We start from the raw sequence: 25,462 nt of genomic DNA, 5'->3' as shown, positions 1-25,462 counted from the left end.
GATTCTCTGGTCTGATGAAACCATTATTGAACTGTTTGGCATCAATTCTAAGCATCGTGTCTGGAGGAAACCAGGCACTGCTCATCAACTGCCCAGTACCATCTCAGTGGCGAAGCATGGCGGTGGCCGCATCATGCTGCGGGGGGGTTTTCAGCAGCAGGGTCAGGGAGACTGGTCAGATTTGAATGGAGCTGAATGGAGCGAGATACAGAAACATCCTTAATCAAATCCTGGTCCTGACCGTCCTTGAGCGGCCCTGACTTGAACCCAGTCGAACACCTCTGGAGAGAAAAATGGCAGAAAATCCCCAAATCTAGGTGTGCAAAGCTTGTCCCGTCATACCCAAGAAGACTTGAAGCTGTAATCGCTGCCAAAGGTGCTTCAACTAAGTACTGAGTAAAGGGTCTGAATACCTAAATGAATTTAAACGATTTTACCGTAAGTCTACAACACAACAAAATGTGAAAAAAGTGAAGGGGTCAGAATGCTTTCTGAATGCAGTGTATTTCCCGACACCTTGCTCCTCCAACACTTGCCCTACATACACTGCGTCCTTGCACTGGTCACATGATGGTTTCATACGTTTCATGTTCAGACAAAGCAGCACTTAGCTGTACTTGCAACAGCCTGAAGTTACGGCTTAGCTCAGAGACCTGCGGTGGTTCATTTGGAGTTAAACTGTGAGTCAGTTCGCTGCCAGGCTCTACGGGACACTAACAGCGGAAATGAGAATTACCCTTCAGTATAAGTTCTGAAGTAGTTTTTCCTCAAAAGCTGTATGCTCTCCAAGGTTTATGGGGCCCTATTTGCGGTTTTCCTTTTATAACAGAGATGTGAAGTCCTGGGAGCTGTGTGGCACTTGAATAGGAAAATCAGTCTGAAAGTGATGAATTAATCTCTATGTTGTACCACAGTGCAGCTGCCTCCCACACATGCAGTACTGTACAATACAATACAGGGCTCCACACACACTTTCCTGCCCCCTCAGCATGGTTGTAACAGTAAGCCTGAGCAAATAGCTAATCCTTTTGTTTGAGTTCTCCACCTACACAGTTTGGCAAAAGCTTAAAGGGAAAAAAATGGGATCCCAGCAGACACTTTGACATTGAATATTAAGTAAGTTAATCTTTATTTTTATTGCACCTTTCAGAACTGTGGTATGAAGTGGATTGTGAAACAAGAGAATAAAAGGATAAAAAAACACAAAGGTACGCAGACAACTGTGCACAGAAATACGCTGCAACACCACAAAAGCAAAGAAAATAATACACACATGCATGTGCCACATTATTTCATGCAGAGTCACAGTGAAAACATTTCTATTCAAATTTTAAGTAACTTGTCCCAAAGTTTAAGTCAAAATTTTAAAACCAACTCGGAGTCGGTTTAGTCCTTAAAAGCAAGAAGCCGCATTTTGTGAAAGTACTACATGGAACCTAGAATCTCTGCATAATTTTGCTCTAAGACAGTTTCTAAAACTATTATATTCTAAAAATTTCCCCTCTGTGTAACACCATAATGTGAAAATTCTGAGCTGATTTGAAATTAAATGCCTCCTGTACCACCGGTTATCAAAGCCTTGTGGTATACATTTTTAAAATCAATAAGTCATGGGATTACTTTTAACCTAAAAAGCACTCGCACCACTATTGCTTTGCTTCCTGTCTAAGCCACAGGAGAAAAAGCTCATTAAAATTCTCAGCTCTCCTTTCAGGCTTGCGTTGAGCAGATCCAGGTCATCGTAGTCTGCAGAGACCTGATATCATTTGGTCCAGAGACCTCTGACCTTTAACCCCTTGTCCTTATTGAATCGAAGGTTACCGATCCTCCAGGGTGGGACCTTCAGTTTCGTCACGCCAACCCTAGCCATTCTTGCTCTGCCCAAGTGGCAGTGTCCGGCCCCACAAGCAGCAGCGATGGTGTCCTTGCAGCTGCAGAATGAAACCAGCCCACTGCAAACGGAAAATTCTGATGAGATCTGGATGTCAAGAATGCGTGAGGTATGTAACATAAACACTTGTGCCAGAAGATGAATCTCAGTACAAAATGTGCCTAAGCAGTGCTAACGGATTTGAAGGAAAAGATGATGACCCTGTATCACCTTGTAACACATTCATGGATGAATGCCAATGGAAACATTCATAGGGTTCATAACACTCTGTACATGTGTGCATCCAGAAAGATCACAAAAAATGTACTGACAGAAGAGATTTTAATGTCAAACTCGGCGAGTATTGAACTTAAATCTTGATGTGTATTAGGTTCCACATTGTGCTCTTTATACAGATACAGGTCAAGACAAGCATACGCTTTACGTTTTATTGCAAATTAAAGTATATGTTTTGATTGAAGAGCTCAAAAATGATGTTGAAATGTCAAAATTTGGGGTAAAAACGTGGAGTAAATCTCATGAATTCTATTGGAATTTTGAAAGTTTGGGCAAAAACCTGAAAATGTGAATAAGAACCTGAAAGAAAAGGTAAAACAACAGTGTTAAAATGCAGAGATTTGGGGTGAAACCCCCTCATGGTTGTGTTCAAATGCTAAGATTTTGTGTAAACAGAAATTCGGCTGGAAGCATGAACATTTAGGTCAAACAAGACCCAGCAACTGTGTAAACAACTCCACATTTTTAAAGAGAATACGAAAAAAGATCAAATATGACCTAAAAATTGTGCTGAATGCAAAAACCTGGAAATGCAAGTAAAAACTACAACACGAGTAAAACAAGATCCAACAAGTGTGTGAAAATTTGGGGGTAAACCCATTACATTCAGGTAAAAGCACAAAATTGCAAGTGAAAGAAAATCTCAATATTCTGTTCAACATTTGAGCAAACACACAGAGAGTTGGGTAAACGCACAAAAAATAAGTAAAACTCAATCTGAAAGTGCTTAAATGCAGAAATTTGAGGTAGTAAAACTATCCCCAAACCCAGGATTTTTGGTTTAAACCCTGTAAGTCTTTCCACAAATTTGGGGATCTTATCTAAACAAAAAGGATATCCAAAGACTCTTTTAGTGAGCCAGAATTGATCATTTCTATTATAATAATGCAATATAAACTTAATTTCTCTCATATAAGGTGTTGTATTCCTATGATAGATAGGGTTCAGCAGGTTTTATTTGAGCTTCTGGAATCAAACCAAATGACTCAACGTTTGGAATTTAATCTAGAGTAATTTCATTTTAGGGTGTCCAGCATTTCGTAGTACCTTATACAGTTTCTCCTCCTTATCAGCAGGGTTTTGCGCAAGATTATCTTTCCCTATCGCAACACATACTGTGTGCCAGTCACAGATGTATGTTTCAAAGGGGAGACATCTCAATGGGCTGATCATACGGTTACTGCACCTTTACATATTTCTCAGTAGGAGAGATTAATGACATGCAATAGATCTGTCAGTTTCTGTGGTGGGGTTATAATTTTACAGGTGCTCATCTGTTTGACAACACTCACAACTATATGATTTAAAACGAAAGTATAGGGGGAGATTTTTGACAGAATAAAAGCAGCAGGTTGAGAATCCTAAATTCGTCTATACAGGTGGATTTATGAAGCTACCTGTGCAGGTCGCACATTTCTAGCACTCAAGCTGAAGTTTCTTTTTCTTTTTCTTTTAACTTGATTGTCAACACGTATGCATCTTAGTCAGTGATGTCTTGCCTCTCTCAGACAGCCACAAAAAGTCAAACTGGGTGGGGAGCGGTTCGACCTTTTAACTGCTCAGTTTCCGACAGCAGAACAAAGTTGGAGTCTTGGTTTAAATAGCTCAAAGAAAATGTGGATATAAGGCTGCCACAATGAAATGCCATAATTAAATGCTCGATGAATGCCAAAGTCCAAATGAAGCATTAGAATGGCAAAGAACATACAGTATGTTTAACTGTAGACTGATATGAAACACTTTTCTCTCCTTTGCAGAGTACTGAAACCTGGAAGTAAACCTCCAGCAACACCATTGGCAGGATATATGATGCTCCGTTGAGTATCAAAAACCTAGCATATGTATCGATATCATGTCCCTCTTGTCTTGCCATCCACAGATCCAGGGCGCCATACTGGTGTCCTCTCTGCTCCAGGTCGTTCTGGGCTTTTCCGGGCTGGTGGGCTTTGTGCTCAAATATATCGGCCCTCTGGCTATTGCTCCCACCATCAACCTCATCGGCCTGTCGCTGTTCATCGAGGCGGGAAAGAAGTCAGGAGGACACTGGGGAATAGCTGCTCTGTAAGTGGACGATGTTTTACGCTGATGCATTGCACACCAGAAAGGAACATGTTCTTATAGTGGAGGATTTCTTGTATGCAGTGCGTGGGATTTTTTGATGGTTCACTGGCCCACCGATGTGGCAGCCCACCAGGATTCCCGCCCGATGGCTATTCCAAGCCTGGCAAAAGCCCTGCAGTAAATCCTACTTCCATGATGTTGGAATTTTTTTAGAGAGGTGTTGATTCAACTTTTTGGTCATTTTGAAGACTTTAGTTAGTGGTGCTGCTGAATGGTATCACATTTTACTGAGAGGTGTCTCTCATATTTAGTTTATCCTCAGTGACATGAATAGGCTGGAAAGAATAGTATGGGTCTATGTACTGTACTGTACGTCTATCCTATAGCTTCGTGAGATTTGGAGAGATGATAGAATTGCAAGACTTGATTAATTTAATAAGATTAATGTTGATACATCTGGACATAGCAACTTAGCAACTACAGACTTGAAAATTGCAAATACACTAATGTAAGAGGAACACATGAGAAATGAATAACATTCCTTCACTGTTCTGGACTTGCTTGAAGTTCTTGAAGACGTTTCGCCTCTCATCCGACAGGCTTCTTCAGAACTGAAGAGGCCTTTCCATGACCTGGATGACTGAGACTTTTCACAGAAATTCCTATACTGTCCATCCATCTGGTTGATGCACTCCAAGAATTCTGTTTCCAAGAATTACATTTAATTTTCATGTTTCATGCCAAAAGTGTTCACTCGTTCAGTATTTATTTTCCTTTTTTCCACCGTTGTCCACCATCTAAATCCACCTAATCTCTTCAACTACTGCTACTTCAACTCATTGTTCCACAGTTGTTCTTTTTTCCGATACCTTTGTGAGATTGTTGAACAGGGGATGAGATTGTGAGATTGTTGAGCAAATTTTTCTTCATTTCCCACTGTCATCTCCAGATAATGCAGACTAAAGCCATTACACAGAGTGATCCTTGTGGGTTTTAAAAGGTTCAGCACATCCACCCCCTAGTGCCATATATGGATGGTAATCAGTCATATCCTTATTAGCCCGGGTGCCCTACTCCCCCCGCAGGATATCCAGCAGCTTACAGGAGCAGACACGTGGACATCTCACGGTTGTAATTCAACTCTCTCAGTGCAGCAAAATTACTAGAGAGTGGGTCAGTCTGTCGTATGACACAGTGCAGGGGAAATGAAGAAGTCCACTTCCAAAATATGATCAATTTGAATGGCAAAAAATAATTTGGTGTGATCCTTTATTTAACACTCTTGAGATCAAGGAATAAATGCTAAATATTTAATTTATGAAGGCAAATTTTTATTCTACAGTAGATATCATCATATCGTAGTATAAATAACAGAGGGGGTTTTATGTTGATAACAGTGCGGGAGAGCCCAGAGGACTGGGAGTTCCAGACTCTCACAGCTGAGGAGGTCGTGAAATCGATAAGTCCTGTCACGTGCTCCTCTCCATGATATCACAACATCCTCTCCTGCATCTCTCTCCCCCCAAAAAAAGCTTTGTGTCTGTGTCTCTCACACAAAATTGATTAAGATTTCTTAGAATTTGATTTTCAGTTTTTTTTTTTTCCAGCACATATTTGTCATTCCATACGTCCAACTGGACGTTTATACTGATTTTGCTGTTGCGGTCAAAAGTTAAATCTGGATCAGTAGTTTCAGCTACAATGTAAATGTTTAAATCAGATTTGAGTGACTTGCTCATTATGTGGAAGCCCAGAGATACAGAAAGGAACATATTCCCCTCTCTCTTTTTATTACCAACTTTGCCTGGTAGAACTTTTTAAGTGTTCACCAGGCCGCAGACTTTCCCAATGAAATAACATGCACCAAGACACAGGATTGCATTTCATGCACAGTGTGCAGTGTTTTCACACACAGCATGAAAACAAAGTATTCTATAGTAATGGCCACTTTTCGCCACACTGGTTACTTACCCTCATTACACTAAGAGCTGTGAGCGACGGCTAGGCCTTGGGAGAAATGACTGTAAGTAACACATTTTGTCCTGTCTTCTGTTTTCCCACAGCACGGTCTGTCTGATCCTCCTGTTCTCCCAATATCTCAGCAAAGTTGATGTTCCAATGATTGCTTACAAGGATAAGAGGTGGAAGGTTTTCCAGTATCCGCTCTTCAAGCTCTTCTCTGTGAGTTGCCAACATTATCCGGGTCTCATACATAAAAAAAAAAAACGTAAAATTTTCCTTTGAGGACCCTTTGACCCATAACACCTGTTTATGACAACCTTGCTTTGTTTCAAAACTATTTTAATGAAATATACACGGCAAAAAAATCATCCAATTCAAAATTAACCAATCACAAAATTTCTAAACAAGACAAGGCAATTGGTAGTTACTTAAATTAAATCACGAAATCTGGTACGGTGTGCTAGATGATCTTTATATATTCAGAACAAGTGCAAATACATTTTCAATTTAAATATAAGTGTATCCCACTTACCTACATATTGGTTTTCTACAGTGGAAGTGTTTCTTATCTCGGTTCCTGAAAACTCAGAAACTGCAGAAATGCAGAACATGTTGCTTTCATCTTAAATACCAGTAAAAAGCATTTTTACAGGAACTGACTAGTCATACTCGATCCACAGGCTCAGCATAGACCGAACAACTTCTTTTAAAGAAAACAATTTGTCAGAGAAAACAGGTTTCTTTGACCTTTCATAGTAGGTAATATCCCCATGTTAGAAAAGGAACAGGAAAATGTATAGAACTGACATCAAGGAATTTTTAAGAAGATATATATATATAATTTAAAATGCACACACTTTTTATTGCCGTCACTGTGACTGGGGAAAATGAATACAAATATTTGAAAAAATGAAAGGATTGTGTCTTTTTTTTCCCCTTTTCAGGGCTGAGGGTCTTTTCTGGGTTTGCGTTTGACTTGAGCAAACATAACCTCAGTCAAAGTCTTTTTTTTGGGATAATGTGAGCCCCCTTTCTAAAGCCTTCAGCTACAATGGTCTTGTGATTACAGCTACCACCTGTCAGGCAGAGATCGCCTGTGGTGAAGGCGCGACGCAGGGAATGTCTTTCTTTAAACGTATTCAACTAAGGATCGGTTTTGGTTAAGCACACATGCTCCTTTAAACATCCGCCCTGCTTCATAGTCCTGCAGTAACATACCCTGTCAGTGTGAGAGCTGACAAGTATAACCACAGTCCTCTACTGGTTGCTGTCAATTAGATCAGAATTGAGCAGACACATGCTGATTTTCATGCAAAAGTTATACATATTTTGCACTTTGACAAGAGATCTGCATATTTTGAAGTGAGGATCAATGCGGTTGAACCTTCTTCCCTTAATAAGTAGGACATATTTCTTTCTCATAAAAAACAGCCAAAATAAATAATGTGGGTTGTCTTGAATCTCCTGTGTGTGAATTTGTATACCTCCCCGAATGTTGACTCTTTGCGTATGGTGGGGGAAAGAGAACATTCGTGCCAATGAAATGTTTAAAAGGAATGAGAAGCTTAAAAAGAATGAAAAAAAACATCTAACTGAAGACAGAAACCCTTCCAGAGAGCTAAAGGCGTCTCAGTCACTTTGGCTGGTTCAGTGGTTCAGTCTCTGGAAGGCTTTATGTACGGCAGGTCTACGCATCCTGGCAGAAGGATTCACATCTTGTGAAAGCCGGCAAACCTAAAAAAAAGTTTTTACAGCTATTCCTCGGTTTTCATTGTCAATCATCAAATTAGCTTTTCAGTGTAAAGGAATGAAGCTGGGATTATACAGCAGCACAGAGAGAGCTCACCTACTGTGTGAGCTTAGCCAACACCCAGTAGTATACACAGTCTCTTCCCAAGTCCTATTCATCATTTAGTGGCCCTAGAATGCATGACATACTGTGGCACTTAAATCACATTAGCTGTATAATTTGTAGTTAGGATATGACTCTATTATGGATATCACTTCATGTAGCCTCTGCTATAGGTGAAGGTGTCAAGATGACATCAAATCGGAAATCAAAGAAATTATAGAGGACACAGTTTGCTGGCACGCTCTGCCGTCCTCGAACTACTGCGTGACTCTCCTCGAAGAGGCCTGCGTATGATAAATGCATTCATCTGCACGGCTCTTTGTTCCCGTGTAATCCCTGTAGGAATGCAAACTCGAAGCGCACCCCGAAGCATGTTGTATGGCACATGCAGGCTCAAACTTAGTGCAAGGTCTTAACAGTGCAGTGCTGAAATTCACTATTAAGTTAGACTACAGCACCAGACAGGGTTGTGGAGGCATTAGCATGTTCATACTAACATTTACATGCTTTGCAGAAACCTGTGCTCCAGAAGATATTTACCCAACAGCTGTGATTCCTGTTGGGCGTGAACCGATTTATTGGTTTTGAGATTGATTGGCCTGTCATTGTTTTTTGATAAAAAGCAGGCTACTGGCAGGTTATGTTGACCATGTGGGCTATATGAAGCTCGGTATTTAGATGAGTATAATATTTTACTTGGTTTTTGGTCTTCAAAAACATGCTACCTCACAAGGCCTTGAAGAGCTGCTCAAAAGAAGTAGGTCTTGTCCAAACTGCCAGCCCAAATCAGTTTTTTTGAATGTCCAAATTGTATCCAGGTTTATTCTTAGAAAGTCTGGATGGCAAAAACCATGAAATGTGATTTTTTTTTTGCAAATCAGAACCAAACCACATTGGAGGTGCTTTTGAAATGCGATTCCGATCAGATTTCTGCAGATGATTCTCTGATTGCCCACATTGGGTTTCAAAGGGTTTTTTGTGTCACTCACAAAGGCACAGATGATGACGACGTCAAAACAAGAGTGATGGAGTGAGCAGAATCCGTGCTGCTACTAGCAGAGCACTATCAGAGAGTATAGTTTTTTTGGTGCTATGGGTGACAACGACAGAGCCGTGTCAACGGCGTAGCCATGCCTGCGTCATTACCACGGCAACCCATGCAGATAGGCTGGTGACGCCTGGACACACGAAACCGATATGATCACTTGCAGATAACAGTCTGTCCTGAAGGTCCAAGTTGCGAATAAAAATCAGATTTGCCCGCAGTCTGAAGAAAGCCTTAAAGTAGTGTGTGTTTTATGTTGGTTGAACTCCACTTTAATGTATTTTAATGTGTATCTTTTAACAACGTCTAGGCCTTGTTTGGGATGTGTGGCGGATGGCTGGTCTGCTTCTTACTGACCATCTTTGACGTCCTGCCTTCAAAGTCCAACGAGTACGGCTTCTCAGCTAGGACAGACATAAGCCTGGACGCTGTCACAAACTCTCCATGGTTCCATGTGCCTTACCCAGGTAAGTGCATAAATCAATAAATCCTACTTTTAACGTATACTTTATACATGGTTTTAGTAGTTGCAACACATAATAATAAGGGAGGCTCAGTTACTTCTTTGCTAACTTGTGTGTGTGTGTGTGTGTGTGTGTGTGTGTGTGTGTGTGTGTAGTTTACAATAACTATAGGTACATCAGTGCTGCCTAAGGTCCTGAAGTAGTTTTAATGCAAAAGAACATTCTGTCAATTTTTGCTTTAAGAAATGTCAAAGCGTTCGGTCAAAAGTCATTTGAAACTGCTGAGTGCTGTGGTTCCTACAATTTATTGAGTTTGTCTGATAGGCACTCCTAATTTCATCTTCGACAAACATCCAAGCCAAATTAAAACAAAGGACATTCTGAACTTTAGCTGAGGGTTGCATAACTGCCCTTTAATGATCCGCCAAAATGTTACAAAATCTCTTGGACCAAATGAAAATGATCCGCCTTTGATTTAATTGCTTAAAGTATATCTCCTGATATCGTAAAATCTGAAATGGGATGATGACAGCAGAGAGATCCATTGAAAAATTTTTCTGATCGCCCAGGGACAAGAAATTTCCCTGAGAAAAGTTAGCTGGCTATGACTTAAAGTTAAACTGGAAACACGTCGTGCAGGATTACATGTGCTGCTATGAGAAAATTGTAAAAAACTTTGGACTGATTTTAAAAACTAATCATAAATTTTAGTATTTCAACGTTTGCATCTTTTAACAGTGATATAGATATATCTCGGTACTTTTTCTTTGTTCTGCCAAATCTTTTACGTATATGTCTGTCAAAAAGCATCTACGGTTTTGTGGAGTTCGGAAAACTAATTCGGAAAGTTGGTTTGATGTCAGTATTCTTATTCATAAATGTGAATGGCAAAGTCAGTTTTAGGACTTTTTAATTATTTGCAAATGGCACCCTCTGTTTGCAGATGGTACATTCACTCTGACCTTGTAATCCACATTTGAGCCAGAAAACAGTCTACAATGATACCAGGAACAACAGTGCCGATAAAAAAAAAAAAAAAAAATAGAGCTTTTTACAGGTTAGCAGGCCCAACACGGTTCCTATTAACAAGTGAGAAAATAACTATGCAATGTCTTTGACAGGACTTTGTGTTATTCACTGCCCATAAATGGTTACGAAATAAGGATATTTACAGCAACAAAATAAAATGGTTCCACTTTGCTTCCCTGTGGGACAGATTTTTAATGCTGAAGAATGAAATCTTCATCTGATTTGACAGTGATCACACAGACATTTATAACGAAGGCGGCTGTTAATTAAGCTTATTTAGGATGTCTAGGGCTAATGAACTGCCATTCGGGGATAAGGCAAAGCTGATGCATCTCCATCACAGTTATCAAATTTACAAATAAATCTAATTACTACTCTGCAAGTCTAGCTTAATACAAATCTGGCATTTTAGGAGGGGTTATCTTGAATGTTTGACACCTTTACATGTGCATGCCTGCCCTCAAGTACACACTGGTCCTGTGTTTAGTAACTTAAACGTCAAATATACTTACATTTAGGTTAAAATAACTATATATTTTACACAATACGCATCTTTCAACAGATCGTAAACATACCAAAGATAAACCGACAAACGCTGTGGCTGATCAGTGTATATCATCAGGACAATACAGAAAATGTACACAAAGGACCGCAGCAATGTACACAACATACACAGTAAAGTGCCTAGGGATAGAAATAACACACGCCAGCGGGGTTTTCAGTAGTACTTTCCAATCTGTCATCTATAGGTAATCAAATGCTTGTATGTATTAGTACAAGTATTTACCTGTACATAAGGGTGGATCAAGAGTCACATTAGGGTATTTAAGACCGCAATCACAGTTGCAACAGCTTCTTTCCCTGAGGGCAATTTCTTCCTTGGAAAAGGCCCAGATGTTGTAAATTTCATTTAGAAGCATAAAGGGGCCACACCATTACAACTTTTTTCCATCATTTTTTTCCCTGGGAGACAGTGCTTTTCAGTTTGGGCATAGAAATTCTTGAGTGGAAATTTAAGTATTTTGCAAGTTTTTTGTTGAGGTGGAAAGGTTTGCATTTCAAAAAAGAGAGGATGCAAATTAAAGGCTGAATGAAGACAGATTTATCTAATGCATCCCGACGCTGCAGTACCTGCTTCTGCTTACTCTACTTTAGATGAAGCATTCATGTCAAATTGCCAGTCATTGTTACAGGCCTCCACTCTACCAGAGAGACCAAAAATTAAGGTATAAACAGAGAAGGGGTGTTTGATGTGTTTGTAAGCAATGCCATCGGTTACTGATCCTCAATCAATTATATTATCATGTTGTCAATCATGAAAACATTTACATGAAATTGAAAAAATTTAACTGGAATCTAGCTAAAAAATATTGTTAAACTCTGATGAGTAATCCTTGACTAATTTTTACCATGGGGCATCCATAATCCAAAACATGTGTCTGAGACAACAAGCTTGAATCATTAGTTCAGCAACAAGCATATGATCCCTCCCCCTTCCAACCCTTGTACAGTTGGTTCTATTGAAGCCATTTCAACTTTTCTCTGAAGAACACCAAGATATATTTAGATTCTTCAACTAGCCCAACAGGTTATCACACAGGTTATTCATGTCTTCCAAAATGAAAGTCTGTTTCTTTAGTTTGTGCGGTGGGTCATATGTGAGTCTTACAGACATTTTATCAAGAATATATCACATTTTTAATCAGACACTGGTGTGCATAGTTGTTGGGTTGTAAAAGAAAATAGACACAGGCACGTGTTGGGCCAGTGTTAAATACAACAGAATCAGAGAGCCCGTATCCTACAAACATCTGTTGAGTTATTTGTATGAGGAAATCTATAATCGAGAAAATTACGTTTCTGTTGGGACTACTGGATCGAATTCATTGTATTAAAATCGCGCATAATGTTAGGAAATAAACTCTTAGCATGAAATTTGAGTCTGTCCAGATGTTTATATAACAGACTGAATAAGGTCAGCATTGCATCCTGTAAAACTTTGGTCTGGCAGATGTTGCGTACTGCTATTTGTCTATCAACCCCTCAGTGCTTTAGGAACCAAATACATCCCCCTTGACCTCATCTCGTAGCAGTCTGCTAGCCTTTCTCTCAGTCAAAACAAAATATGGAACATTCAGTTATTGTGCTACACAGAGCTAGAACAAACCTCTAAAAGATTTAAATTGTTCCAGAATTTTTGGCAGAAATCCGTTCAGTCTTTAAGTGTAAAGTTGTGTCTCTGCAGCTGTATGTATGGAAACTAAATTATGCCAACTCTGTACCTATAGGTCAATGGGGTTTGCCCACAGTGAGTGTGTCCTCAGTGTTGGGTATGATGGCAGGCGTCTTGGCATCTACCATGGAATCAATTGGTGACTACTACGCTTGTGCTCGCTTGTCCGGTGCCCCTCCACCACCGACTCACGCCATTAACCGAGGTATTGCTGTCGAGGGCATTGGCTGCATCTTGGCTGCATTGTGGGGAACTGGAAACGGCACCACCTCCTATAGCCAGAACATCGCTGCACTTGGCGTAACCAAGGTACACCTCATATTACTCTCCTCTAGGTCTGTATAAAGCTGCATTAATTGATCTTTTTTACCACTTGGGGGCAGAAGAATTACGTGAAAAGCTGATACACTGTCCTGACATCAAGTTTCTAGGGAACATTTTAGCAAACAGTTGAATCTTTATACATCGTGAAGATAAGCGATATTAGCATTTATTTGGAGTCATATTTGTGCTGAGTTGACGAATAAAAGTCCAATATTTACCCTCCTTTTTGCTTTGTTTTGACAATACATGACAATTTAGCTGCTAGATGGTCACTTTCTTCACCAGCTGGGTGCTAAATTTGTCTGCCATTTAGTGTTCGCAGGTAGCATACTGCGGGTTTATCAGTTCTTAGCTTATGACAATGGAATATTTTGAAAGTTTCTGTGATTACATACAGGTCTACACAGTGTAACTGTGTAAGCCAGCTAATAGGGTCATTCTTCTCACAACCTTTTTTGTTGTCTGTTTGCTTTTGGCTCTTTCAAGAGCAGAACTAGTCCATTGAATCTTGACTAATGCTTGTCTCTTCATGCCTTGTTCAGTGAAGCGCTTTGAGGTCTAGCAGAGTGTTCTCATGTTTAACTGCCCCTCAGCACTTCCCCTCTGAAGAATCCCCTCTGCTGTCTTTAGTGCCGGTACATTACAATGAAAACTCAAGTGTTTTTTATGAGCTCAGCCCTTCAAGGGCTTATTGAGATGCATGCACGGGTCAAATCCTACCCAGAATGCATCGTACCAACCAAGGGGAGATAACGAGCAGGGCAAGAGGGGTGAGATATAATATAGCTTAATCTTTTGATTATGGTCTTGTGATATAATGAAAAGGGAAGCTCATAATTTTGGATGATTTATTGATTGGCTATTGCGGTTTTCTGTGAGTCTCACTGTCTGAGCTGCCAACCAGACTGCTGAAATAAATGAGGGTCATATAAAACTGAAGGAGGAGTCACTGTTTCACCTTCAATTTCTTGACTTGCCTAATATGTGACAGTGAGCAATTCATTGACTCTGTAGCAGCTATAGCACCTATACATGGGGTTGCATCAAATGTAGAGCATCCAATCAAGGACTTGGCTGACACGCTCCCCTGGATGTATTCTAACACCGCTGTGGAGGCTCCCAAACCAGCCTTCCCTTATGACGCTTCTTGTTTGCACCAAAAGTATCAACTCCAGCCAGGACTTGGTCTGACGTCGTCGGATGCAGAGGCAGATCCAGCAAGTAGTCAAATAAGAGAGCACCAATGCTCACTTCACCACCTGAACTCTAATTGCAAAACAGGTACGATCCACTGACTCTGAAAAAAACGTGTAATAATACTGATCAAGTTGAACCCAGGGGAGGTAATCACACCACTAGCATTAAGGCTAACCAAAACCAAAGAGATAGCCCCAAAACCACTGCTAGTCCGAGGGTCTATAGTACTTAAGAAAGGAGGTGGAGTAACCACTTTACTTAATAATGTCTACCAGTGCAAACAGTTGTTATATGAAAAGTTTGGCTCTTTTGAAAATGTCGCACTTCGGTTGACATCCTCCTGTCGAGCAATATGAGTAACCATCTACGGGCCCCCAAAATATAGAGCAAACTTTTTAATAACTTTGCTAATCTACTTTCTGCCATGTGTATTGATTTAAACCGTGTTGTTATAGTTGGTGATTTTAAAATGCATATACGATAATCCCAAAGACGGCAGTGCCAAAGAACGTTGGCACATTCTGGATAACTTTTGACTTTCCCAGCATGTACATATTTTACATAATTTTAGACCCAATTATTTCCAAAGGTCTGCACATTTCTGAGGCTGTGGTAACTGATGTTGCACTTTCTGATCATGACTGTGTTATTTTTAAAATTACCATCTCTGCTGAAAGCAGCAGAATTAAAACAGAGGTAATTAGAAAGCCCTACATCAACAAAAAACACCTGTACATTATTCACCCAGGCTTTTACACCCACGCCAGCTCTGCATTCAGTTCCTGTAAATGATCTCGTAGACAGTTTCATTTCTAAAGTTATGCACGTTGTTGAGTGTGGACAGGCAAAAACATTGGTGGGGAAAAAAACAAATTCCTGGTTCATCATGACGTCTATAAAGAGAAACTTCACATCTATAGCGTGGAACTAAAAAGGGCAAGGCAGTCCTTTTTCTCTGAGATTATTCATATAAATAAACTGTCGTTGAGAGAGTGACAAGCCCCTCAGCAAGAGTCCCTCTTGAACTGTTATCCAATAAGTCATTCAATGACTTTGCATCTTTTATCAGATTCAAAATTCTGTGGAGAAGACAAACAGTCTGTAATTCCATCTCGGGCAAAAAAATGGCTGTCGCCTGTGGCTTCGCGTAAGACTGCTCTAGTTAATTTGACACATTTTCACCCCATAGATTATGTAGCCTTGACAGAAAATGTTCAACACCTTAAGCCTACTAACCGCTGCCTGGATAATCTGCCTACAAGCCTCTTTGAAGATGTTTTTAATTGCATAGCATCCGATGTGCTACAGATAGTCAATAGCTCTCTTCAGTCAGGAATTTTTTCGAGGTCCCTGAGGGGCCGCAGTTAATCAACCTCTTTTAAAAAAGTCTAACCTGGATGCCTTAGAAATAAATAACTATAGGCCCATATCAAACCTACCTTTTTTTGGAAATATCATTGAAAAGGTTGTTTTTTAGGCAACTTAATGCTTTCTTGGCGCAAAACAATTTCTTTAACCCTTTTCAGTCTGGATTTCGACCCCGCCATAGCACTGAGACTACACTTGTTAAAGTTTAAATCTGACGAATGATGCATCAAAAACGTCGGTTATGGTATTACTGGATCTCAGTGCTGCATTTTAACACGGCTGATCATAAGATACTCCTTGACAGGCTTGAAAAGTGGTTGGGACTTTCTGGCACTGTGCTAAATTGGTTCAACTCATATTTACAAGATAAGGACTACTTTGTGTCAATTGGTAATTAGGAATCTGAGCTAAAAAAAAAAAAAATCCCATGTGGAGCTCAAGGGTCTGTACTCAAGTCTCTTCTATCCAACATCTACATACTCCCCCTTGATCCGATTATGGAATATTATAACATCTCGTATCATAATTATGTAGATAACACACAACTCTCCAGAACAGTGTCACCACATGACTATAGTCCCGTGATGACACACGACTCTACATAACAGTGTCACCACATGACTATAGGCCCTTGCATTCGCTGAACAAATCAATGAGTGGATGTGCCAGAATTTTCAACAAGTGAAATACAGCAAAACTGAAATAATTGTTATCATCACAGAAGAAAAGACTGAAAGTCAGTGCTCACCTTTAATCCATGACAAGAAAACCTACCAGCTTAGTAGTTATGGACTCTGACCTAAATTTCGACCGCCACATAAAGACAATTAAAAAAAAAATCAGCCTACTACCAACTTAAAAACTTAGCAAGAATGAAAGAATTTCGGTCTGAACAAGATAAGAAAAAGCTGTTCATGTGATTATTTTCAGCAGGCTACACTATTGTAATGGTGTCTGCACAGGTCTTAGTAATATCAACCACACAGCTGCAGCTAATCTAGAATGCTGCTGCCTAAGTCTTCACTAACACCAAGTAAGTGGAGCACAATACACCAAGTCTTTAAATCACTGCACTTGCTCCCTGGGCGTCAAAGGATAAGATTTTAAAATCCTATTATTTGTCTGTGACGCATTAAATACTAAATACATCTCCGATTTACTTGTATGTTACAAAGCATCCAGACCCCTCAGGTTGTCTGGGACAGGTTTTCTCAGTGTTGCCAGAGTCAAATCCAAACAAAGTGAAGCCTTTTTTGCTCCCCACCTCTGGAACAAGCTTCCTGAATACCTGAGGTCTGCTAAAACTGTCAGCTCATTTAAATCAGGGCTTAAAACATTATTGTTTGCTGTTGCATTCCAATAAATTAAAAACGTAATTTCTTTTTAATCTTAAAGTATTTATTTGCTTGCTTTCGCCTTTGTTTCAGTTTTTATTGTCTTTTAAATGCAATTTGAATATCTTCTTAATGTCTTTTTTAGTATTTCAATGCCTCTGTAAAACACTTTTGATTTAACAGTCAAAGCAATAAATGTGATTGAGTTTGTGACTGTAAGGAGTCGTCTTGAGATCTTAACTGTAAATCCGCATACCTATTTCACTATATTTTTGCAAAACAGTGGACCATATTCTGAGAGGTTTCACCTTGTGGAAACTGACAAACAGCACGCACGCATCTGCTTTGTTCCTTGGATTGGAGAATAAAAACAAATTGCCTTTGTGAATACTGAGGTATAGAGTATGCTACATAATGGAGATGTATACGGCTTGAATTTGAACAACCTGGTTTTGGACTGCCTTTATCCAAACTGGAAGACACTCTTCATTGGCCTGCTATCATTAGCCCTTGCTTTGACTGTAAAAGATCAGGATAATTAGTATAGAGGCTGAAGTGGCAAACAGCCACAATTTACATGTCAGAATTCCACTATATCTTTTGAAATTATTGCCTGCTTTCAAAAATAATTGGAAAAAAACTGTCTCAACAGAACAGTCAACAATGTTCCACTGTCTGAAACTACAAACTTTGATAAACTGCACCAGTAACATCATCACTCAGATGAGAACGTCCATAAAGATGCCTTGTTGTATTCTCCAGGCAAATGTCGACAGTGTTTACTTTGAAGAGACGTTGTATGTATTTATTAGCATGTCAGTAGAATGTTTCACTGGAATGGTATGTCAAATGTATATGGCACTGAGCCAGGGTGTGTCAGTTTGATTTAGTCGAGCCCAACTAAAATAACAGCCTGTCTTTGAGCAGCACAACTCCCACCATTACCACCCGAAAGCCTATGCTACCGCTGAACGTTCTATGGACTCTGCAGGCCTGACCTCAGCGTTCTTTTTCTCAGGTCACTTTCTCGGTTGTCTCGTGTCTATGTCCAACTCAAAATCTTCGCAGATGAGATTGATCGTGTCCTTATTAAAACCCCTGCGTGCTTCTCAGAGGTTCTTCCCATGCACCGCCAAAGCTGGCATTGGCAACTGGCAAGGCAAGAATTATAGATGAACCCATCTTGCATATGTCTCTGTGCTCATTTTATGCCAGGTTGGCAGCAGACTGGTCCTCCAGACAACTGGCATTCTCATGATCGTCCTGGGAATCTTTGGGAAGTTTGGAGCAGTTTTCATCACCATCCCAGACCCGGTCATTGGAGGCATGTTCCTCGTTATGTTTGGAATGATCGCAGCAGTGGGGATATCCAACCTTCAGGTAAACACATTTCAATATGTAACATTTTAATAGTATCATATTTTATTTTATTTTATCCAAAGCAACTGCTGTATAGAGTATTGAGACACCCCATCCTTGTAAAATCAAGAACCTGACACACAAAAAAAACTTCCTTCTAAAAGGTCCTTAAACTAAACACTATTTTACATTATTAAAATTAGAAGAGCGTCTTACTTTGGGTACATTTTCCTAGTGAAAAAACATTAGAATCAGAATGTTGAATTTTTAACAAACCGAGAGGTAATAAGGGATTTATTGACCTTTAACAGCAAGCGCTAAAAGAGTCAACAAAATCTATCTCCTCCTTTATTATTCTCACAACATCACCCTTCCATCCTTTCCCACAGCAGACACACTGGTACGTTACTTAAAGTGGAAATCTGACGGGAGAATGTGATGAAAACACAAAGCTTTGCAACGATGAATCCTGTACACTAAATTCGTTTTTTGGCTTCAGAATGTAACTGTGTAGCTGTGGTGGAAATGTTTAAACTCCTCTTTTAATGAGCAGTAAAAACTATAAGTATTTTTGGCCAGGGATTCCTCAGATTCCTAGCAAAAGGGAGTTTGAGGGAGTGTATGCCAGAAAATGTAACTTGAAATGTAGACATACTGTCAACATTGTACTCGCAGTGCAGAGGGCCAAAGTCCATCCCAGACAAAGCATTCTTCCTTCGAAGGCTTTCTTTTATCTGTATTGGTAAACAGATGAAACATGATACTGTGCTTTTTGTCCACGTTCAGATGACCATTTAGTTTGTACCGAACAACCAGAGCCACACTGAGTCTTAGCCATAGGTGTCAAAATCTCATGGCAGCTACGATATTTACAACGTAACCGTCATTTTATCTCGGTTGCAATGACGAGTTGCTCAGACTTAGCTCAGAATGTGGACAGAAAACCCCAGTATCACATTTCAGTTTTCCAGAAAGACTAATGAAAGAAACCTTCAAAATACATTTAGGACTAATACTAATGGAACAGAAGCAAGCTCAGCAGAGGGGCATGTCAGCTCTTTATTGATCAATAACTGTGCCCCCCCCCCCCCGATATACACGTTAATGGTTTTTAGTGTAATGGGCCAGGAAAAATCTTCTGTCTTTCCAGCTGACTTAACCTCTCAAAACTCATTCGTAGACATTCGGCTGCAACCGGTCCGGCCTGCGTTGACCTGTCATGACCAAATACATGTGAATTCTCTCAAAATAGAATTCAGGTCTTTTTTGGAGTCCCAGATTTTTTTCTAATCACATTTCAGTCAGTTTGCAAAACAGCGATTGCAGCCAGCTGAGACAAAACAACAAAATAATGGTTTACATGTGAGAACCAATAATCCAATTTAAATAAATTTGTATCACATAATCTCCCTCTCTTTCTCGCTCTCCCTCTCTCTCCAGTATGTGGACCTGAACTCATCACGTAACCTCCTCATCCTCGGCTTCTCTACCTTCAGCGGTCTTGTCTTACCTACCTGGTTTCACTCCAATCCTGGCATTATTGACACAGGTGATTTTCACAAAGACACACAGACACACACACATAAAGTGCCTGTGTGCTATCAGAGGCACTTTAGCGGAACACCCCTTAATATTATTAGAAAACATACACACGTAATGACACACATTTTTCTAGTCTTGAGAGTCAGGGAGGTGCACACATTGAATGGCTCAGGAAAACACACCGAAGAACAACAATCTTGTGAGAACACAAAATATAGCATGTTCTAGTACCAAACTAATCAACAACAGTTTGTCTTGCTACTTTATGCTGCATTTTGCATGAGAGAGTCACAAGACACGGAGGAAAAAGGCTGAACTTTGATGAGATGGTAGATGGAGAGAACTGCTGTAAACGCTGGGAGAGCTGGAGGAGAAAGAACTTTGCAAGAGAGATGAAACTTCAGGTGGGCCGTGGCTATGACCTGAAACTCACTTACAGAAGACCGTAATGTTTTATCTATTTGACCCAGGCTTTTGAATCATTATTTCTTTTTCTACATTATTTCACCAGACCCAGTCAAAAGGCAAATGGATAAGGGCAACACACACCAGTAGGAAATGGCGTGCGTCAAAACACCCACAACTAGCTTACACTTTGTGTATATAAGCCCACACACGGCATTGACGTTGGTCCTCTGACAGTGAGTTGGAGGCTGTGTGCTCCCACTGCTCCACTTACAGATTACCCTTGAAAAGATGGCAGCGGTTCTGCCAGCCTAAGCTCCTGAGTTCAAGGTGTTCCCAAATCCCAAAGGCCCAGATGGCAAACACATTGGTTACCTTTGGTCTTTAGCCTAGATTTTAAAGTGGCAAGGAGAGCCTTCCAAATTGTCTTACCTGATCATGAACCATGAATATTTTTTTTGTGTTTTTTTTGTTTGTTTCACCCCATATAGGCAGTTTGAGGATAGAAATGTCAGTCGGTTTGTAGCTCAGTTGGTCAGGCAGTTGGCCGTGGCCAACAGCAGCTCAGCCTGCAGTGGTTACTTGGGGCTTTTACACTCTTAAACTTGATTCTATTCACAGTAACACATGACTTTTTACTTGTTTTCAATGTGGGTATTAGGGTGGGGGAGACATATTTATTTAAAGTTTAATCATGTGGGTGTTGTCAATCCCTTTGAGAGTGTATAGTCAATTCAAACAGGCTTTTCTTGATTATACACGACATTAGCTGCCTGGGGAAGCTAGAGTTACAGAACTAGCACTGTTGGTGACTGAAAAAAAGGAAGGTTCATTTGTGAAAAAACCACCATGGACACACTAAAAACTCACAAGCAGCATCACATGTCACAGTTTTTATCATATAAGCAATTCACACTCATTTTTAGACTAGGTTTTATTTTTTATGTTAAAGTTTTTCTTTAAATTTGAGTATATTACTGATTACAGATGTTAATGACAGACTTTCATTAATTCTTTAATCAGGCGTTGGTCTATTTTGCAAATAAATTTTCATTTTTAAGTGCAGAAAAATGGTGATGTTCATGAAAAACTATTTGAAAAAAGGATTCTGTTTTTGACTGACAACTGCCCTGCTACTGGCTAAATAGTGGTAAACCCATCTGCTAAGTAACATAAGTTGTAAAAAGGTCTAATAATTATTTGTGAACTCCATCTGTATTGTGGCAGCTCTTGATAAGATTCAAGTGAGAAAACAAGGGTGCTTCAGCTGACAGAGGGCAAAATTCACACATTAACACCCGGGTTTAATCTGGGTTGGTTTTGTGTTCCAGTGAACACAAATGGCAGTGGCTGCCATTGTCTTTAAAGATGGTGGATTATGTCTTTTTCACTTTATGAGCCTCACTACTGGCTGGTCAGGTAGGAAGGAGGAAGCCACTGTGAAAGCAAAAAAGTGGAAAAAAAAAAAAAAAATATAGACAGAAAAAAGTGATATATTATTTTGCAAGACTGGAAATTATCCACTTTACATTACATAAAGATAATAAACACATGTACTCACATATACATGCAAAAGATATGTATACATGTAACAGATAGAACCTAATTACGCTAATGAAACATTAATCCAACAGATGAAATAAAACCATGTGGAGCTTTTACAAACAGGTCTGATCAATCAGAGATCTTAGAAACAATCAGAGATCAATCACAGGGTATCAGATAATGATTCCCCGCTTTTGAGGACACATTGATCAGCCACAGAGCATCGTCATGGCCACCTCCTATGAAGCGCCATCAAAAGAGCAATCCTCAAGATTAAACAGCTCTCCCCTGCAGACATAAGACCTTGATCCCATGAGTCATGTGATGTGAGTGTCTCCCAGGAAAAGTGCTAATCCAGAGTTCAACACTGGGCATGAGGGCTTGTCTGGTTTTCTCAGGTCTAGGCTGATTACCTCCCAATCCTCTTGGCTAGCCCCCATGTCACTGGCTGTAATCTGCTGGGCTCAGATAAAGCACTCTTGCCCCCGAATCTTTCCCCAGCTTCCCCACTCAGCTGATAGCTACACACAAGAAGAGGCCTGTCAGTGCTCTTTGTAAACAAACTGCCACTCCAGACGTCTTTGGATGTACAGGCTGTTGGTTCTTAAAATCAACTCAGCGGGTTCCTTGAACTCTTGACACTGCCTGTATGGGCAAGGAAATGTGTGTGTGTGTGTGTGTGTGTGTGTGTGTGTGTGTGTGTGTGTTCCTGTCATAAGCTACTTTTGGGGACAAATTTCAGACTAAAGACCAGTTAATTGGGAACGGCTTGTCCAATTGGGGACAAAAGCCTTGTATCCAATTGGTTAGGCAAGTAGTGGTTTCTTGTTCGGGTTAGTTTCCAGGAAATAAATGCAAGTCTATGTAATATCCCCAAAGGTAACAGACACCAACGTGAATGCGTGCATGTGTGTGTGTGTGTGTGTGTGTGTGTGTGTGTGTGTGTGTGTGTGTTGGGATGGGTTCCTTAAACAAAAGTGTGTTCAGAGTCAAACTACATCAGGACTATTTGCAATTCTTGTTTCAGTTTGATCCAAGTTCATTATGCACTTTATTACCTAAGGGTAATAAACTAAGGGTAATTGTACATGCAGTGACGCTCTGCATTCACCCATGTGCTGGCGGTAACACATGCCACATGAAAGGCCAGCTCTGAATCAGGGAATTGGAGATGCCATGGTGGTGGCACTCCTAGTGATTACCGAGCCCTGTGGTATTTAGCCATGCAAATAGTTTTGGTTTTACATGGCCAGGCTTGAGATATTCATCTATGAGATTACTTCCTACACCAATACAATAAAGGCAAAAAGAAATTTTGTTTACTGTGCTCACAGAATAAAAATAGGACCTCATAAATATTCTTTTTGTCACTTAGCATTTAACTGTTTCTGTCTGTCAATTAAAACTGCTCAGTCATGTCTGCAGATTGTCCAAAGTACCTTAGACACCGTTTCAGGAAAGACACAACACCGTTGAAGTTTTTTAATGTAATTTTTAATGCTTTGAGCACCCATTCCATGTGTCACAAGGCCTTAAGTGATATAACTTGAGTCAGCATCGGTGGGGGCTGAAGGCTAAAAGTTTGAAAATGAAAAAAAATCTGGAGGCTTGGAGTTGAAAAGAAGTGAGGTTACCAGACCTCTGCACCCCACTCCTCATCTCTGCTTGAGGATAGCAGCTCAAGGCTACAATAGCCACTACTAGCATAACTTATCCGAATCTCTGACCAAACTGTTGGTGGTCAAGTTGCATTGCGGGTGATGTACTGTAGGCATCAGGTTTTGACGAGGACGAAGTATGGGTGAAATAAAAAAAGATGATATTGCTGGTCCGCCTGAACCGATTTTGATCCTTTTGGGGTTTTTTTTTTTTTTTTGAGTTTGACTTTGTTATAGCTGGGCAACACTTAATAAGTGGAGTACTCTTCTAAGCATACTTCAGTTTCCAAGTGCAAATAAGGCAACTTAAGTATGTGAAAACAAGGTCAGCATTGGATGTAAAAAAAAAAAACAAACATTTTCATTGAACATAATGTAGGGTTTTGCAGAATTGTCCAACATAAGTGTTCTTGTCTTCCAATATTGTTGGAGCACCACGACCAAAATCCATTCATCTATGTTTAGGGGGGGTTGGCAAGAATGTCAGAGGCAGATTATATGAAGTCTCAGTACCTAAACTCAAAATTATCTAAATGGAAAGATACCAATAGAGATGTGGAAATATGTCTTTTTGTGAACTGATAACTTTCTCAACAGTTCTAAACACCGTAATCTTTGCTTCATGAATATGCCATCATTGTTAAGAAATACTGCGTACATTTTGATTGGTGAAGTTATGTTTAACATCTTGTGCCTATACGACAATTTTCTTTTTGGACATGTGTCATTTGATTTACTGTCAGGCACCAGTTTGCTGTTGGTTTTGGTCTAAGGGAGCTTGTATTTCTTTCAGTTTTAGTAGGCTGCACGCAAACCTGACCTCTCACCTCCGTGTGGAGGAGGCATTAGCAAAGAGAATCTCCCTATGAGATTTATAATTGTCGAATTATTTCACAAGCTACTTAAGTGTAAAAAATGACTTTTATTAGTGTTTGTTGTCTTTTTTGTTTCAAGGAGTAAAAGAGCTGGACCAGGTGATTGTAGTGCTCTTCACCACACACATGTTCATTGGAGGATTCTTTGGGTTCATCCTGGATAACACCATTCCAGGTATGACAACATTGTTGGCTAATAATAATAAATTATCAAAAAAACCCTAACAGCACTATCAGCTAACCAAGTCTTTTCTTCTTCAGGTACTGACAAAGAACGAGGCATCAAGAACTGGCAGGACAAGGTGCAAGAGGAAAGCAAAAACATGTGTGACCAGTCGTGTTACGATATCCCTTTCTGCAATGGTGTTTTGAAACACTTTAGATGTTTCCAGTACCTGCCCTTCCTCCCGTCTTACAAGACCACCCAACACGGGTCATCCAAATAATGTAGCACTAACTTACAGGGGAGCATTGATGCTGGCCTTTTAGCCTTGTAAAGCCAAACAGTAGGTACTGAGCTTTGAAAAACAGAATAAGTGAAACTGGGAAATTGCATTAAAAAATGGGCTTCTATCCTCACTTACACATTGTTGGCACAAAGGTTGTTTCATTGCTTTTATGTTATTTTTTTGTGATACATAACGTCGCTGTGGGATGATACTGTGACTCTTGCCTGCAAGTTCAAAAACATGCAGGTTTGTTGACTGTCTAAAACAAAATCTAAATCCTATTTCTTTATTTAAAAACTATTCAAACAGAGACAACTGGTTACTGTTTGCCTATATAGGGTATTGAACATGGCATCTTTATACAGCCTGGGGACAACCAGCTGTGGCGTTAATCTTCTGGCGTACGTCTGAAACCACTGCCAGCCTTGCCTGCCACTGCAGACAAGGGTACCGATGCCCGGCCCTCTTAACTACAATATGAATACTGCAGGGAATAAGAAATAATCCACAGTGAATGAGGTTCTGTTAATCAAATGCTATATAATCTAAACCTTATATTTTCTTTAGCACTCCAAGTGAAATTATTTTGTCCT

At 40.0% G+C, this 25,462-nt stretch overlaps 1 protein-coding gene across 1 annotated transcript in view; it reads left to right on the top strand.

The window, feature by feature from the left end:
• The window catches only part of si:dkey-106n21.1 (solute carrier family 23 member 1), a 41,976-nt gene extending 16,731 nt beyond the window's left edge, over positions 1–25,245 (top strand). The window contains exons 5-13 of the mRNA XM_040132308.1: positions 1,817–2,000; positions 4,047–4,228; positions 6,292–6,409; positions 9,398–9,554; positions 12,869–13,122; positions 18,252–18,416; positions 19,836–19,944; positions 24,500–24,595; positions 24,682–25,245. Coding sequence (XP_039988242.1) covers positions 1,817–2,000; positions 4,047–4,228; positions 6,292–6,409; positions 9,398–9,554; positions 12,869–13,122; positions 18,252–18,416; positions 19,836–19,944; positions 24,500–24,595; positions 24,682–24,866 — 1,450 coding nt within the window. The 3' untranslated portion in view covers positions 24,867–25,245. The remainder of the gene's footprint in view (positions 1–1,816; positions 2,001–4,046; positions 4,229–6,291; positions 6,410–9,397; positions 9,555–12,868; positions 13,123–18,251; positions 18,417–19,835; positions 19,945–24,499; positions 24,596–24,681) is intronic.
• Positions 25,246–25,462: the final 217 nt, after the last annotated feature.

This window comes from Xiphias gladius, chromosome 8 (assembly GCF_016859285.1).
Source record: "Xiphias gladius isolate SHS-SW01 ecotype Sanya breed wild chromosome 8, ASM1685928v1, whole genome shotgun sequence".
NCBI lineage: Eukaryota > Metazoa > Chordata > Actinopteri > Istiophoriformes > Xiphiidae > Xiphias > Xiphias gladius.
Note: the sequence above shows the minus strand (reverse complement) of the source record. Positions and strands in the feature narration are given on the sequence as shown.